The sequence below is a fragment of the Rhinichthys klamathensis genome, unplaced genomic scaffold, assembly GCF_029890125.1.
Source record: "Rhinichthys klamathensis goyatoka isolate OS25496 unplaced genomic scaffold, OSU_Roscu_1.1 h1tg000040l_1, whole genome shotgun sequence".
NCBI lineage: Eukaryota > Metazoa > Chordata > Actinopteri > Cypriniformes > Leuciscidae > Rhinichthys > Rhinichthys klamathensis.
The window spans coordinates 6,645,001-6,663,073 of NW_026606587.1; the positions used below are offsets into that span (position 1 = coordinate 6,645,001).

Genomic DNA, 18,073 nt, shown 5'->3' on the forward strand with positions numbered 1-18,073 from the left:
ACAAACGCGGCGCGTTCATTTAGCTCATTATTACAGCTAAAATAACTTAATAGGCGACTCCGTAATTTTTTGGTCATACAGATAAGAGTAGAGTAGCTTACATCGTTCAAAACTGTAAACTTGTATTCATATTAGGCTAACGACAAAAACAGTATATCTGTGTCTCTGTCTCCGGGAACTGCGCGTCACAAAAATGAACCGAAAGCCACTTCAGCTCAGTCACTATAAGAAATCGGCTATGTCTAAAGCCTTTAAATGTCTAAATATTCAGGCTAATAAATGTTATCTGATTATGTAATCCATATGAAAACGAGAGGTACAGAGGATCTACTCAAACATACTTGTAAGCGCTTCCCAATGAGAAAATGACAAGACAAGGGTGAAAATCTCGCTCTAATTAAATTTAGGCTAAATCGCCCTGAATTAAAATGTAAAAACAGATCAAATAATGTATTTGTCGAAATGTTGCGATATTGTTTCATTTAAGTTCATAATTATTCTATACATGTTATTTAATTTAGCAGCATTACCACGAAGCACCGTGGTTCGATATTTATTTGAATAATAAAAAATAAATAAAAAAACTTAATTCACAAATTGCATGCCTAAGGATCCAAAGATCCCTGTAGAATTTAATATTGAGTTGAACATTTTGTTCATGACAACAAATTAACATGCGTTTTTTCAGATTATATTTAGTTTTGCTTGGAAAAAGCTGGCCCAAGCCAGTTTTATTTCATCAATTATTGAAATAATGAAATATTTAGTAATAAACTTTTATGACAGAAATATCACTAGGCTACATGTAACTTAAATCATTTAATTCCTTCATTATCAACACTGTCTAGAATAGCGATTTAAGTGTGAATTGCGACTTCTCTTTGTGTTAAGTCAGCCTCAGACTCCGATAGCCGGTGGGGGGTTACCATTTATACGCCAAAAATGTTTTTTGCCTCTATATGATACGCAGTTTTCGCGTGCATATGATACGCACTTTATGGCGTGTAATACGCACGCACTCCCCACCCCCCTCCCCCCTAAACCTACCCAAGGGGGTTTCAGTGCGTAGCATATGCACGCAAAAACCATTTTTGGCGTATAAATGGCACGAGAAATGACATTCGTGGTATAGATACGCACTTTCATGAGACTGTGTTGGGTTGGAGGGACAGTTCAGTGTATCGTGCGCGCAGGACAATAGGCCTGTTAATGTTCCTCTTTCATATGGAGAGTGTCGGATAACGCAGCAACATATACAGTATTATCAGCTGATGTGTTTTTACCCTGTCCCTGAAATGCTTAATTTAGAGAGAGACCCGGCGCGCGCAGCGAGGGAGACCAAATAGACTTGTTAAAAAGAAATTCAGCGCGAGAGAGGCAAAGAAAAACGCATGTTTTTAATTTAATTATGTTTCTTTGGACAATTTTCGTTTTGTACTGTTTTAATTGTTTAACATAGCTGTCATTTCTTTGGCAATACAAATTTAAAATGTCGCAAGAATAAGATTAGCCTAATGTTTCTTATTTTGCATCGCAAAAGAAATAAACTCTAAACCCGATGCAACCCTGTTTTAAATTTAAAAAAAACTGTCCCGACACTTTATTTAAACCTTGAAATGTTCGAACTTGGTTTCAAACTTAAGTAATTTTAGTGTTCTTTTACATTACACAATAATTTAGCAGACTAAAGACGAGCTTCTTCATTTTCATTTTCTGATGCAATCGGCTGACAATCTTCCTTCATCAGTTTTTGTCGTTTGTGCAGCGGCTGCGGACGGTTCTACAGGAATGTAGCCAATTTATGTTGTAATGATAATTGAACAAAACTCTTGACTTTAAATAAGTAAACAGTTAGCTATTTAAGCATCAAGGTGGTCAAATATAAAAGCTGTCGGCCAACATCGGTTAACAACATATATGCCACATTGAGATTCGATCTCGGGTCGCTTGAAGCTCCTCGAAGCTCATGTTATTGCATTGATCACTGAGCTACCGTCTGTACGCTGTTAAAACTAATGTCTTATGCTCTTGTAAAGCCTCATTGATGTATTCATTATGTTTTATGTTTTCATTATTTATTCAATTTCATTTCAGTAGCCTAATTTCAGTATTGTGATTATGAATTATTTTAACTACGTTTCACTTGTTGAATTCATCTGCTACCAGCTTTCAATCGCTCTGAATGAGCCGCAGATTACGCATTAGAGAGAATAAACGAACACTTTTCAGAGTCTATGATTGTAGCGCCTCTTAGTGGTAAAAGGCAGCAAATACACCCCACATTTTACCGCCGCGGTGGAACGGCTGATGTGGGCATTGTCATGGCTTGCCTCAACATTTGCGTTTGAATAGCGCGCGTCCTCCGTGGGCGTGTCAGATTAACGCGTAATGAAGTGTAATGAGCTGGGGGAAAAAATACTGAAATCACTCTCTTTTCATACAGATTACATAAACTGAGAATATTTGTTTTTTATATAAGTTACTTCATTGAAAAGAAGAGAATTCAAGCTTCATAAAGAAAAAATCTCTCGTGCCTGTATGACAAGTATTTGCAGAGTTATAGTTAATCTTAGGACGCGTTTCAGAATGGACTGCACTGACAGAGAGAACGCAGAACGCGCATCATGTTTATTTTTCTTTATTTGGCGAAAAGCACAACACTTTGTTTTTATTGTGAGGTTCCACAAAAAAAATACAAACTTAACAGGATCGAATGATGTATAACACTTAAAATCGTAAGATCAAAATCAACAAAGTAATTTGAGTCTCTTTTGCACTGATAAGGAAAAAAGTGAGCTGGTATCGCCGGCGAGACCGCCGACCCCAGAGAGTTAATTGGCAATAAAGGTTGTTGGAGTGTCTGTAATGAATGTGAACCTCCTGTTATCATGCTAATAAACGTCAAAATGCTTTTCTCTTCAGGGACTCATTTCCAGCGTGTGATCCCAGATGATGGACTCCCAGCTCAAAACCCCTCAGAGGTGAAGCGCATTGTCTTCTGTACAGGGAAAATCTATTACGAGCTCACACGTGAACGAAAATTACGCAACATGGAGAACTCTGTGGCTATCACTCGCATTGAGCAGGTACCATCATCTTCAGTAGAAAATCAACAGTGCTTGCTTGCCTGCATTCTTGCAGTAAAGGGCTATATATATTGTAAAACTGATTCACACTTTTTTGCACCTCCTCAGCTCTCTCCTTTCCCGTTTGACCTGGTGAAGGCTGAGACTGAGAAATATCCCAATGCTGACCTGGTCTGGTGTCAAGAGGAGCATAAGAACCAGGGATACTATGACTACGTCAAGCCCCGCATGCGCACCACCATTGAACGTGCCAAGCCTGTCTGGTAAACTCTCGTCTTCTCATATAGAGCTGTGACACTCCAGTTGCTCTATATTCTCACAAATCCTCACTGTGTCTTCCTGTGCACAGGTATGCTGGTCGTGAGCCTGCCGCTGCCCCAGCCACTGGCAACAAGAACACCCATCTTCTGGAGCTGAAGCGTTTCCTCGACACTGCCTTTAACCTGGACGCCTTCAAAGACCACATCTAAATCTGTCCTCCAATCAACAAAGAATACAAAAACTCACAAATACCCCATTCATCCTGACAACAAAATACACTACACAAAACCATTATAATCATCCCATGAATAATAGTAATACTGTTTCTCCTGTGTTAAGTATCAGGTATCTGAAATTTTCAGTTCATGTTCATTTTTTAAGTCTTTGTCACCATTGTTGCCCAGTTCAACAACACCAAATATAATAAACTACAGAAAATACAAATTCTCTTGCTTGAGCAAATAAATAAACAGCACAAATTTTAATGGACCTAATGTATTTTCAACCAAAGCACTGTTCCAATCCTATTAAGAACTTTCCCGTAGAGTAATCGGCATCTTTTGTCTCCAAACTCACTTTTTCCTAAGCTTTCATGTAGGGTTGTCATGATTTCTGTATTCTACTTGCATCTCAACTGCACTATGGCTTTAATTTTTATGTTTGTGTTTTCTTTTCTTTTTATTATTTTGTTAGAATAAGGGAGAATTTTGGCACATACATTTGCCGTGTTTCATTAGTGGTAAAGATTGTAAAGTAAGTGGAAAAAAGGACACTTTATCTGTACTTTTGCACTGTTTTCTGGTAAGACAAAAAAACAGTTGGTTCTCTAAAAGTGGATGTTGCAGTTGTATGATTGTATTTATGTAAAAATGAATTTGTATTCAGGGGAGGAAAGGCTTGATGTCAAAATCAGGACAGTGTGGAAAATTCTTTGCGGCACCTTTACATGTACAGTATGTGCCTCTGTTCTCATCCAGTATCATCTATAGATTGCATTGTATACTCTGCACACTTGGCTAATCATTGATGCTGCCTAGTGCAGCTAAAACTCCCTTCATAACCATCCTAGCCATCTGATAACTGATAACTTGTGCCATACAGCCCAGCCCAGCAGCAGGAACATTTCAAATGGAAAGCAAGACAGAATTACACATTTGTGGTCGCTCTTTTAAATAAAAACCAATGACATCTTTTTGGCTTTTTCGAAGAGAAAGCAAATGATTTTATTTATTGTTTTTTGAGGAATCAGGTTGTTCTTGTAATGGTTTAGCTTCATACAATAAACTCATAATCTTCTCAAATATCTGAAGTTGATCATTTAATACTAGTTATAAAAAACTGGATTGTGTGTAATGACCAATGGCATGAAATTTGTTTGAGGATGATAACCTATGCTAATATAATCTAGATCAGTGGTTCTAAACCAGGGGACAAGAACCCACTAGGGGGGCTCAGCCTTTTAATATTGTGTTGAACTCAGTCAAAAAGCCTGAAGAAGAATACAATACAAATATATATAGTGTATACCATACATAGAGAGAGGGCAGAGTTTAGCTCCAAACCTAACTAAACGCATCCTGATCCAGCTAATCAAGTTAGTTAATTAAGCTAATTCGGGGTTATTTGAAAACTACAGATATTCGTGTTGGAGCAGGGTTGGAACTAAACACTGCAGGGCTGAAGTTTTAAAATATCACCCCAAGCCTAAATTGGTCGCATTTCATGTTAACAGCAGCAAAAACACACGCCATGCCGCGAGATAGGTCTAACTGCAGAACCGCAGAACAGCGGTGTGAGGACGACAGCGACAGCCTAAACAGTCGCTTTGAAACTAAAATTGGATATTGATTTAACATTGGGTGATGTAATTTATTATTTTTCGCATTGTAATCATAAAATAGAAAATATAGGAAATATTTTTATTTTATTGGCAAAATATTTCATTCATAAATGCAAATACTCTTTAAGAGTACCCAAATTAAATATTTTTCTCTGTGACTTCAATTATTTTATTAAGACACTAAAAAGAATGAATAACAAAAAAAGTGCCAAATTTGTGAAAATGTATGATAATATGTTGAGTGATATGTAATTTAATTTACTTCCTCTGTTTTTTTGTTGTTGTTTTTTCTTGTTTGTTTTTTTTATCTCTACTGTACTTCATATTCAAATTGATTGTACTGTCTCCTTTACTCATGCTGTCATCTGTTGTTATCTGATCGTTCTTATGTCAATAAAAAAAACACAGAAAAAAACATGCCCAAAAGCGCAAGTCGATTGTAAATTCTCCATAAAGATATTTCATTGGTTCATATTTGTGTCTTTCAAAGCATCGACACGCTCTGATTGGACAGATGCAGCTTCGTGACGTCCCTCTCCTGTAATTATATAGCTTAGCGGCCTGAATGCGGTCTTTCCTCCTTTCCAAGGCAAGCCAGTGACACGCGGTTAGCGCGCTTCAGCCCAGCATCATCTAAGCGCAAAATATTCTAAAGCCATGGCAAGGCCTAGAGTTTTCTTCGATATGACCGCCAACGGCAACCCAGTTGGAAGAGTGATTATGGAGGTAAAGTTCCACGCAATAATTTCACCTTCGCCTTATTGCAAGAAATAACTCCCTGACATTTTTCCTGCAAGTCGTGCTAACGCCTTTCTTGAGCGGATCTCATCGATAGCCGCATACGCTAGGCTACTGTATGAAATGTGCACTTAAACCCTGCTGTGCTGCATAACTTTAATATCCTTGTACCGTTTAAGTGTTTTGCATTTTTGCTAAACAAATCTCATGATTCAGTTATGCTTAACCTGTTTTTGCAATTACCCGGCAAACCCATGTAGAACCATTAACCTAACGATGTTACACTTTCGCCCAAAACTGCTTGCTGATTATATTTCTATTTTAAGCCCATGTTAAAATTTGCGGCATTGTGGTGCAGCGTACAGCGGTTATGTTTGGAATCTGGCAGCATGAAGGGTTTTAATGTTAGACTTCATCAGTAGTCGGACTTAAAAATGTTCTTTTCCATAGTGACGCTTTGAGGTAGTTATTTATTTGCATAAAACTCATGTTATATCGCTTTGCAAGTGAAGCTGCAATACTAAGCACGCGCCGCACTAGGCCGCTTTAACCCCACTTGGTGCTGCTTGTACAGCTTATATTCTTTAATGCTGCCGAAAAAGGTTACTTACAGAATAACTTATTTCTCATACGAAGAGTATAACATAATGAACAGAAACCGTGTGGTTTCAGCGCTTGTTTTGGGAAAAACTTCAGAAATATGTAACGCAAGAGTATGCATTGAATGAATGGGCCGCTGCTCTTTTGTTTAACCCGGATTCCCTGAAGGCGACTTTATTTTGCTCAGTCCAAACTTCAGGTTTACACCCCAGGGGAACTCAAACAATTGCGACAAAAAAAAGTTTCGGCTTTAGTAAGTGATTTATAAAAATGTGCAAATCCCCTTCCTGCGGGACTCGCATCCTGCAATCTCTGTGGAAAGATGTTCTGGAAAGTTCGCCGGAGTGTGAGGGGACCGTCCTCGCGGCCCAGCGGAGATTTCCATACACTAGTCGCTAGACTCTTTTTATTTTAATTACCGGCGGTTTCTTTCCTTTATGCAGTTGTACTTTTGAGTTTAACTAATATTAAAGTTAAATTGGATGAGGGGAATTTAAAGAACGCAGTGTTTTCACACTCAATTCCTTGCGTTAGTAAAAGTGTTTTCTGAGCGGCCATTTTAGTTCTAGTCTAGTAAAACTTGAAGTGTCACAGACGCGCGTGGTTAGGATTTATTATGAGCACTCAAAGATGTACTGTTACTACAATTTATGCGAGTCTTCCGCATTGTTTCGGTTTTGTCAGGCTGCAGTGCGGTCGTATGAAGATGGTCCACACGAGCTTGTTTCTAGTTTGTTGCATTTACTGTATGACGTAGTCACGTACTTGAACACATTATTGCAGTCATTCTCAATGTAAATTTTTGTTTAATGTTTAAAATTGTTTTGTTTTTTTACAGCTGAGAGCTGATGTCGTCCCCAAAACTGCAGGTATTTATATATATTTATTACTTTTTCCCTGTGTGTTTTTTTTAAGTACCCATCACCTGTCTGTCATTTTGCAGAGAACTTCAGGCAGTTGTGCACAGGTCAGCCTGGCTTTGGCTACAAAGGATCCACCTTCCATCGTGTCATTCCCGGCTTTATGTGCCAGGTATTAAAGTTAGTCCCAAAAGCGTTCTGTGATCTTAGTAGTTTTTTGATGTTTGGTTCTAATCTTGAGACCTTTGAATACAGGCAGGTGACTTCACGAACCATAATGGAACTGGTGGCAAGTCCATTTATGGCAACAAGTTTGAAGATGAGAACTTTACACTGAAACACACTGGTCCTGGCTGCCTGTCCATGGCCAATGCTGGCCCCAACACCAACGGTTCCCAGTTCTTCATCTGCACAGATCGTACTTCATGGTGAGCAAAAGAATCGTGAATGACCATGCATTAAATCACTCCTGGATCCATGCTGTGGAGTGTCCTGACCTTTTCCCCTTACTATGTCTTTCCGCCAGGCTGGACGGTAAGCATGTTGTCTTCGGACAGGTTGAGGAGGGCATGGAGGTCATCAGGAAAGTGGAGGGCTATGGTTCTAGCAGTGGAAAGACCAGTGCCAAGATTGTCATTGCTAACTGTGGCCAGCTGTAAACGCCTCTACCACTAACATTCACCCAAACCCTAGTCTAGTCCCCCTCAGTGCTCTTTCTTAAATCCTGCCGCTAACCGCAACATTCCTATCAAAGTTCTGCAACCCCCCCCCCCCTTCAGTCGTCCATCCAAGTTCTGCAACCCCCCCCCCCTTCAGTCGTCCATTTTTGTCTGAGTTGCCTTTTGTTTTCATTTGCAGATGAAGTCCTGTAGGCCTTTAATTTGTATCAAAGTCTGAAAATAAAGGGGAACGATGTTAAACTTGTACCTCTTTCAATTTCTCATTTTTGCTTGAGACTTATTTGTCTATTGTTGCTTCAGATTAATATGCAAGCCAACTTAAAAAGCCAGATCAAAATCAAAGAGCTCACTTATCAACTTTTCTGATCCAGCTCATAAATCTAGTAATTGGTGAAGAAATTTAGTTAGGAGTACAGCTCTAACTGAAGAATTCGGTGTTGAGTTAACAGACTTTCTCCCCAGGGAAATTTTAACTCTGTTCTTCAAACAACGCCATTTGGCATTAAAGGGGTGAATATACCACGTGGTGTATATGTATAAAAAGAGCCATGGTCACTATAAATGTTTGCTGAATGGAAGAGACCTGCTAGAATATTAACTTGTTTTTGGGTGAACCATTCATTGAAGCTTTATATTTTATTCAATATTTTGGCCTTCACTTGCAAAACCTCAGCATTTTACCAAGAAATTTGGTGTGTTCCCTCAAGTTACTTTGCATTTCTTTGCAAAAGCTTTGGAATTGCAAAGTTTCTTGGTGGAATGCAATACTTTTGCAAGAGGTTTCAAAATCATTGAAATATAAATTTCCCTCCCATATTATTTTTTTTTTTTTTTATGTCACCGTAGTACCTACTATTGTGACCTGTGTCTGTGACGTCTTGAGCAAGGGGCAAAATATAGGGTGGGACTTTATTTATTCCATTGGAAATTGATTGGACCATGTTGTCATTTGCTAATTGCTGTGTGTGTGTGACAGGTTGCTGTAGGGGATAGATTATTGTCCCACTCCCACCGGTGCACATGCCACCAGAGAAGAGATGTTGGGAGGAAAACAAGGGAACATTATTATTTAAATGTGCATTTTTTTTTTTATTAGTTATAAATGCTGCAATATTCCATAAAAATAGTCTCTTGATTTCATGATGACTTTGTGGATGTAACCTGATCCTTTATTTCTTATAAAGATATGATTAAAATTATGCTGAATGACACTGCATTTAATAAGTAATGATCACGGCTGGCCTGGCAATTGTGAAATCTTAGCTGTGTGAACATCCAATGCCAAAGTAAAGTGACCATTTAATATGTAATAATCACCAGAGCTTGCTTAGCCATATCAAGGCAAATGCATGTTTGTCATTGTGTTGCATTTTTCTTTAGTGCATATACATAGATTTTTAGTTAGATGGATTCAAAATGACATTATTAAGGACCTTCAAAATGTTTTGACTTCATCTGCTGATTCAAATAGTAAAGATGGATTCAAAATGACATTATTAAGGACCTTCAAAATGTTTTGACTTCATCTGCTGATTCAAATAGTAAAGGACTACGCATCGTTGAATAATGTTTAAGTACATTAGGAATTTATAAAAAAAAATCAGTAGGAGTGGGTTAGATTTGTACATTTCTCAAACCTGCTCATGGAGGCCATTCAACAATCTACAATCTTTCTCCCTTATGTTTAATTCAGTTCATCAGCCCATTCGGTGAGTGCTCCATGACCTGAAATGAGCTGCTCTCTATTCTCTAGTATTGTATGCTCTCAATATTCAAGCAAGCAATGGTGTCAGGTCCGGCTCAGCACAACACCGGTAACAAAAATATAGTTGTAATTGCTGTAAAAATGCTTTTATGCCACCTCTGAACTACAATAAACAGTGTGTAAAGACATCTGAATGCCACTTCAGAAGCACTTTAGTGTAAATTTGGCAAAAGACACAGGAGAGGTGCAGTACTGATAGACTTCCAGGAGGAGTGTTCGGAAACGCCACGGACGAAGACAAGACTCAGCATACCTATTCACCCGACAGAGGGCGCTCGAGGCTCGGCTCAAACTTTTGTACAGATTTAAAGGCACAGGAAAAGAAAACCAAAGCCACATTGTGCACTGTCTTCAGCGTGTTTGCGTTATTCTCTTTTTTTTTCCTTTTTTACTTCTACACATTTTAAAAGCAAATTATTTAGTAATAATTACTTTAGTAATTTGACCTCGTAATGATTGCTTCAAAAAAAATTGAACATATCCCCGTGTCCGTTATGTAACGTTATCTCGCTAAATTCTCATTCAGAACACGTAATATTAAAAAGTTCAGAAAAGTAGTATTTCACGCAACGTTCCATAGATGTCTGTGAAGAACCAGTCCCTTTAGGACCTCTGATCGGGATGGCACACTCCCTGTCCGCGAGGGCCGTCGGGTTGCGCGCGGCAGGACAGGCTCTTCTCGCAGTCGCAGCGGTCCAGTCTCCGGCGGAATTTGGCGCGTCCCCGCAGCAGGCAGACCTCGCCCAGAGCGGGCACGCGCTGACACCTCCTGCCAGTCAAATACAAGGCGCAGCACAGACCCTCCTCACAGTCGCGCGAGCGCACGCACGGGGACATCTCGGGCACTGCAGGCAAAATAATTCAATATATAATTAGGGGCAGTAAGGAAACTAAATGAATCACCGCGGTCAAACCAAGAAGATTTTAAGCTTTTCTATTTTTTTAATGCTTTGAACAACAAAACAATACCACAATACAACATAGGCTATAGAATATTTTAGAGCCAGGGGACCATGGAAGTGAAAAAAAGATACACAGGGAGGAGACTTATGCTTTCTGTACACCTAAAGACTTTGAAAAGATTTAAAAAAGACTTTATGAGATTATCAGCTCACATCTAAAGACTTGGGTTCACAGTTTTTAGTCTCAGACTAAAGATTTTACAAACACTGAATCTTGTAGTGACACTATTTAAAGGACTACAACTAGATTATTTTAGCTTTTTATTCCCACCAAATTCCTCCCATCATGCTCAGCAGTGATTTAACAAAAATGGAGGAGAAGCAGCTATAGTTAGCTACTGTATCACATTATGTTGTATGATCCAAAATATGTCTGAAGGTAGGCCTAAAGTGGTGGTGGTATATAAGATAAGATAGACCTGACATTCCCACAATGGGGAATTTCTCAGTGTTGCAGCAGCACAGTGGATAGTAAAAAAAAAAAAATATATATATATATATATATATAATGTAAACAATATATACAATGAATAAACAGTGCAGTGATAGTGTTCTGCAGGGGGTGGGAGTCACTGTCCAAATTATGTGATTATCATCATTAAATAATAATAAAAATAATAATAAATTATCATTATTATTAAATTATATAAAGGCAACCATATATGAAAAAATAGGACACCATGAAAGCCTGTCTATTTTTCAACATAAGGACATGTAATAACAATTTTAACAATACTGAAGGACCCAGTGATTTAACTAAACTATTTAAAAATAAGGAAGGCCTTTTTAAGACTCTCTGTGAAATGTAATTTTAAAAGAATGCAATTTTTGAGGAGGAATAAATTAGGACACCCCCATATATTTCCCCCACACTGCTTATGAGTGTGGAAAAGGATTTAAAAAGATGCATATTTTAAAGGACTTTGACATCAGCCATTCCACCATTTTATCTCACTGAATTAATTTCAACAAAGGGGGGTATCACTAGTTATAAGGGATCCTAATTTTTTCCTCCATTAAAATAGGCATTTTTATGGATATTTTTTGTTTGATGAGTAATTTTTTTTAAATTTATATTGTTTAATTACAATAAATCACATTCTTTTCCAGGAATGAAAAAAAAAATCAAATTAGACCTTGTTATGTGAACATTTCTTAATAAAGAGTTGACTATTTAATGGGATGACAAGCTCGACAAGGCGCTCCTCTTTATCCACGGTCCATTTTCGCCTACTTGGCGCTCGTTGTGTTTCCACGTCCGTCGACATGTTTCTTTGTTGTGACTGATGGCTTTCTGTTTCCTGTTTTCTGAGAACGATTTCATTGGTTGTTGATTGTTTTACGTCACTATGACTATGCTAGGACTTGCGATAATATCAAACATGTTTGATATGAAAGACTAGAGAAAGACTGGCATAAATCGGGTCGCCGACTGCAGATTATCACCTCACATTTAACGATCGAGACGACGGGAGCGCGCCGAGACTCCAGTAAGATTCCTAAAAACGGCCGGTCTTTAGTCTGAGACTGTGAAAATCCTTTGGTGTACGCCCGGCATAACTGTAAGATCCCAGTAGGATTTTTTTTCTTCTAATTGAAATCGGCCGCTTGGCCGATGTGACTTTTATTTTGAAAGCGTTGAAGAACGCCTGCGTTACAATCATGGTTCCTCTCCAAATTTTCATGCCCTTCACTCCTAACTTCCCTCCATCTCGTGGACTCGGATGTGCGGCATTGCTATGTTGCACGAATGCCCACTACTGGCGGAACTTGTGCATAAGGTTTAAATGAAACACTAATGGCGAGTTCAGACTGCACGATTTTAGCCCCGATTTTGGCTCGCCGACAGGTTTTGAGAAATCGCCGACAAATGCCCGAAATCACAGGCAAATCGGTGCTCGTTCACGCGAGTGACAATCACGCAGTGTGAATGAGCAAAGACGCGATCTGAGAGAATCGCCGACGAGTCGCCGACGCCCGTGAGATATTTGGCATGCTAAATATCTGGACCTGTCGGCGATTCACAATCCTGCTGTGTGAATGTACATCGGCGATGACCGACAGCCAATGAGAGAGCAAGATACAGGGAGGAGGAGGAGGAGTTATAATATCAGTATTTTAATAGAAAGGCCTATATTTACAATTATATCAAACAAAAACAAAGCACAAACATTTGCCTGACCAGCAGCAACAGCAGGACATTTGCAAAATTATTTATTTACCCCCAACTCTCTTTGCAAAACACAGTCCTTGCTCCCCTCGTCTTCCCAACCATTTCCTGCATAAACTGTTTATTATTATTTTTTTCATTTTCGCTACAAATCAGTGCACAGACAATTTGTAGGCTATCATTTTTAATAACAAATTCAGTGTCGTGCGAGAACTCCGGTCTCACGCACGCGTGATCTCCTGTTATTTCCTATCACTTCTCGCGTTTGTTTGGTTGTGAAACGTAGTTTGCGGACCAGGCAGAAGTTGTCGGCGATTCTTTCTTTTGTAAAGTCATGCAGTGTGAAACCTCCTGTCGCCGATCCATCGTGCAGTGTGAACACAGCAGCAACTGAATGTTACCCCAGATAGTCATGCAGTGTGAAAACAACAGTGACCCGATTATTTTGAAAATCGTGCAGTCTGAACTCGGCATTAGCCCCTGCTAGATCACTTGGAATTCACTATGGAGCTGTTTTATTATTTAAACCCCTCTTTTACTCATGAATTTGTTTTATGCACCATTCTATATGCACATAAGTTGTTGAAGAAAATATATAAAATCCTATTGCTGAAAAATAACCCAGAAAGTGTTGGCCCAGATCCGGCCCACATCTGCTACACGTGGATTCCACATGGCCCAGTTGTGGGCCGGGTCTTGGTCGACACTATTGGCGCTTTTCCACTACACAGTACCAGCTCGCCTCGGCTCGGCTCGGCTCGACTCGACTCGCCTTTGTTTGGTTTTCCACTGTGTAAAAGTTGTACCTGTACCTGCTTTCGGGTACTTTTTTTCGTACCACCTCCGGCGAGGTTGAGCTGAGCTAAGGCGATACTAAAATGTAACGTGAAAACAATGCCGACTGCTGATTGGTCAGAGAGAATCGTCACTATTCACTGCGTCATCATTGCACGCGCCAGATGGAGTATCCAGAATAACCTCGCCATTTTTAAATAGTTTGGCCAGAGATAGTTACTAAACTTACTACTATTATTATGGCAACTCGGAAGAATACGCCGTGGTCAAACGAGGAGGTGCAGACATTCCTTTGTTTAGTTGCCGAAGAGAGGATCCAGCGAGAGCTTGGATGGGGCAACGAGGAACGAAAGGCGTCGCTATGACGACCGGGTACTGTTTGTGGCGGTACTTTCTGCAATGGAAAACGGAGTGAAAAGCGAGCCGAGTCGAGGCGAGCCAAGGCGAGTCGAGTCGAGCTGGTACTGGTAATGGAAAAGCGCCATATGTTGCTGTATGGGAAAATGACACAAATGAAAAAAGAAATCAAAAGTATAAACTTTGACTGTGATTATAAGGTAGCTACACGTATTATGCGATTAAATCTAAACATAATTAATATATTATGCACTAGCTATTATGCCATTAATTCTCCAAATAATTAATATATCAAAGTACAACGTTTTGCTGTTATTTTGAAGATACACAAATAAAAATAGACCCTTTACCATTTTGAATGATGCCTTACTCTTATCTGAAAGAGTATTTTAAGTTGTTGATATGATCCAAGCTATCGCTCCGGCGCCTCATGCCCACACACACAACATATCAGTTCTTCTCACTTTGCTAACATGACATGACATCGCAGCCTCTTATGAGAAAACTAAACATGAAAAAGTTGTTACTCAATTTAATTTGCCTGTACAATATGTAGGCTGTGTCGCTCAGCATGAGCATGCAGTGGTGTTATTTCAAACACATTTTGCAAGCGACACATTACATTTTGCATGTGACGGATGCTATTTTGAGTGGAGATTGGGACACGAAAAGTACTAATCCTTCTTTACATGATAAATAATAGTTTAGCAACCAAATATTACACTGTGACTCATGCTGAATGAGAGATACACGAGCAGTTTAAGTTTCTCTTTAAATAAGTTTGTTATAATCTTGGCTTTTAAAATTGGCCTAAATGTTGTTTGTAATGAATGGCACTATAATTTATTTTTATTTTGCACATATTTATATATTTTTTTCTGTTTTGAATAGGGATTCAATTGAAAGGATTTAGAGTGAGGGGAAGTAAAATACATGTTTACAGTGTTTAGAGTTTGTTAACATTTCATTTTATTTACATTATTTCTGAATCTAATAATAAAATGTGACTTACACTTATGGAAAATACATTAAATAATGAAATTGAGCTGTTGCTTGTTATTAAAAAGTACATTTACAATGGGGCCGTTTGCACCAATAAATCCTTAACTTTGGGTTTAATCACCGTTATAATTATGAACGGGTCCTTGGAAAATGTTCTACCCCAGGGGTCCCTGATTCCAAAAAGTGTGAAAACCCCTGCTCTTGCCTACTTGAATCCTTGATTTAAAGCTATGCTGCGCTATATCCAGTTGGTCGCTATGTTGTATGAAAAATGACATAATTACAATTACCGGAAAATTAGCGCTGCTTTGTCTTTATTTGAAATAATATTATTCCCAGTGCATACAGTATATTTACTAATAGCCTATAATAGGATTAGCCTACAGAATCAAGAAGTTACATTTTTTATCGAGTTCAAATATTTTTTTCATCTTAATTTTTGAATGATTAATTTCTAATTTAGTAAATATTATGTAAAATAAAATATTTAATTTCAGCAATTGTTGTGCGTGTTTGTACTATCTTTTAAATGGTGTGATATCGGCCATCATGCCCTCTACGATATCAAAAAATATACCCTCGGCCATCAAAAAATTATTTATTTTCTATTCTTTCTTTCCGCCTATTATTTGGGATATTTTGGTAACACTTTACAATAAGGTTCATTAGTTAACATTAGTTAATGTATTAACTAACCTGACCTAACCATGAACAATACATTTGTTACTGTATGTGTTAATTTTTGTTAACGTTAGTTAATAAAAATACAGCTGTTCATTGTTTGTTAATTTTAGTTCACAGTGCATTAACTAATGTTAACAATATTCTAATAAAGTATTAGTAAATGTTGAAATTAACATTAACAAAGATTAATAAAGGCTGTGCAGTTTCATTATTACTTCATACTAATTAATGTAGTAAACTAATGTTAACTAATGAACCTTATTGTAAAGTGTTATCACATTTTTTTAAATGTCAAACTTAATATGAAAATTGAGAACCATAGCATTGTTCTAGTTTATCAATGCACTCTTCGGAACTGTTCATTTTGAGTTAACAGTTTAATCATTTGTCTTTTTAACCTCAGTTGCACTGTAGATATATAACTTTACTGTAGATACAGCCTGTTGCGCTGATGCGAAGAGTTTTTACAGAAATATTATGTCTGTCCTGAACTGAAAATGTCTAATAGTAATCAATACCTGACCAAAAGTATAATCAAAAACATGACTTAGTTGTGATAACTTAATTATATGTGATAACTAAGTTATCACAAAAAAAAAAAAAAAAAAGAATAAATAAATCTCTCTCCTCACCTTTTTGACTTCCTCGCCCATCCAACTGAATCTTTGTCTTGGCAGCATTTTGCTGTTTTTTCTTGGAGCCTTTGCATTCAGGTGCCTTGAGAAAGACAATCATTTTAATCAGCCTTTCATTTCTGAAAGAATGTCCATTTAATGAACTTGAATATGCTGACAGAAATTTGGGATTTTAAGTTTGATATATCAATGATATTAAGCTATCCAAATGAGGCACGGTCAGACATAACTGACCGTATAGTGTATAAACAATATAGTGTTGAATCAAATTGGAAGGAATATCTTACTTGTGAAGCGGTGCATTCTTGTGAAGCTTCTCTGATTCCTTGGAGACCTGAGGTTCTTCTAACAGAATTATGGGAATTTGCCACTGTGTCACTCCGTAAATGCAATATTGACTGGAAGAGATTGTTGAGCTCATGTCAAACAGACTTTAACAAAAGCAATTAAAAGTTTTGAAAGTGCAAACAAGTAATGACAATAAGCATAGAAACCTTCCTTTATGACACTAATAGCTTTGTGTGTTCATTAGTTGTATGATATTGTTCCAACGTAAACATATGAAGGCACATAAAAACGTTTTAAGGGTTTAAGAATGTATATTCTTACCTCTTGAGAGTTTGTCATTTCCCTGGAGGAGTGGATAATGTTGGAATCCAGGCACTGTACTGCAGAAATAACAGACAGCCAAAACATAGCAATAATTGTCTGCATTGTTGAATCAAAACGGTCCTGACCACAATGAGCCTGTGTGCAAGAGCAAGACCTTGAGCTCTAGTGTGGAAGAGCAACCTCTCCTGTGTTTTAATGGACCTACGGCAATTACCCAAATTAAACGTTGAGGGGGAAAAAAGAAGAGAAGAAAGGAAGGGTCTTTCATTAGTGGTTAGTTTCTGAGTGTTCTAATGTTTATAGTCTCAGCTCATGTAGGAAGTGTGTAGTGCATTGCAGTGGCAATTAAGGCAAATTATGGCCCGTACGCATAACAAACATGAAAGCTTGGATGTACCTTTCATGGCACGTGAATCCACATAGACCCTTTACACATGTAACACCTTTGAAACTTGTTGATGAAAAATTTGACATCCTTTAAATGACAGCCATCATGTAACCGCATCAGTAGACTCGGATGTAAGTTGCTTCCTGCAACGGAACAGGTGATTATCTACACCTTGAATGCTGGCTTAGGGGGGGGGGGGGATCATGGAAACAAAATCCATGTTTCTCACCGGACTAGGAGGTAGATGATAATAACAGTGCCGATCTGAATATGTTTAGTCACTAAATAAAAATGTCTTGTTCAGCTAAAACATTTATGTCATGTCAACTACAGATTTATTGTTCAACAAATTATCAATTAGTAACAAGTTGCTTTAATTTGTCATAACCTAATTCTTACATACAGCTTTACATGACTCACCTGTTTATCTACCTATCTGTGTCTGTCCGTCTTTCCCTCTGTCTGTCTATCTGTGTATGTCTTTCTGTCTGTCCGGTGACTTGAAACAAAAAACAACAACTATGACCAAATTTATTAAATACACTAAATAGAACTAAACATTATTCATTCCGAATAACAAATATACAAATATGTCCTCATAATGGTTTAACCAAAGGACATTTTTTCTGTAGTTCAAT

General features: G+C 38.0%; 3 protein-coding genes across 6 annotated transcripts in view; 2 read left to right on the forward strand and 1 right to left on the reverse strand.

The window, feature by feature from the left end:
- ogdha (oxoglutarate dehydrogenase a) overlaps nucleotides 1–3,832 on the forward strand; it is a 51,354-nt gene extending 47,522 nt beyond the window's left edge. For all 4 annotated transcript variants that reach the window (XM_056246725.1, XM_056246723.1, XM_056246724.1 and 1 more), the window contains 3 exons: nucleotides 2,923–3,086; nucleotides 3,195–3,349; nucleotides 3,436–3,832. In XM_056246725.1, the coding sequence (XP_056102700.1) occupies nucleotides 2,923–3,086; nucleotides 3,195–3,349; nucleotides 3,436–3,556 (440 nt within the window). In that variant the 3' untranslated portion in view covers nucleotides 3,557–3,832. The remainder of the gene's footprint in view (nucleotides 1–2,922; nucleotides 3,087–3,194; nucleotides 3,350–3,435) is intronic.
- A 1,927-nt stretch (nucleotides 3,833–5,759) lies between these two features.
- On the forward strand, nucleotides 5,760–8,156 carry ppiaa (peptidylprolyl isomerase Aa (cyclophilin A)). Its single transcript, XM_056246733.1, has 5 exons — nucleotides 5,760–5,913; nucleotides 7,364–7,394; nucleotides 7,469–7,557; nucleotides 7,641–7,813; nucleotides 7,912–8,156. The coding sequence occupies exons 1-5, from the start codon at nucleotides 5,845–5,847 to the stop codon at nucleotides 8,042–8,044; spliced, it is 495 nt and encodes a 164-aa protein (XP_056102708.1). The 5' UTR covers nucleotides 5,760–5,844; the 3' UTR covers nucleotides 8,045–8,156.
- Nucleotides 8,157–10,319: 2,163 nt separating this feature from the next.
- Nucleotides 10,320–17,227, reverse strand: LOC130081989 (dickkopf-related protein 4-like). The gene is made up of 4 exons (XM_056246732.1): nucleotides 17,045–17,227; nucleotides 16,723–16,833; nucleotides 16,433–16,517; nucleotides 10,320–10,675 (listed from the first exon to the last, which is right to left on the reverse strand). The coding sequence occupies exons 1-4, from the start codon at nucleotides 17,147–17,149 to the stop codon at nucleotides 10,434–10,436; spliced, it is 543 nt and encodes a 180-aa protein (XP_056102707.1). The 5' UTR covers nucleotides 17,150–17,227; the 3' UTR covers nucleotides 10,320–10,433.
- Nucleotides 17,228–18,073: the final 846 nt, after the last annotated feature.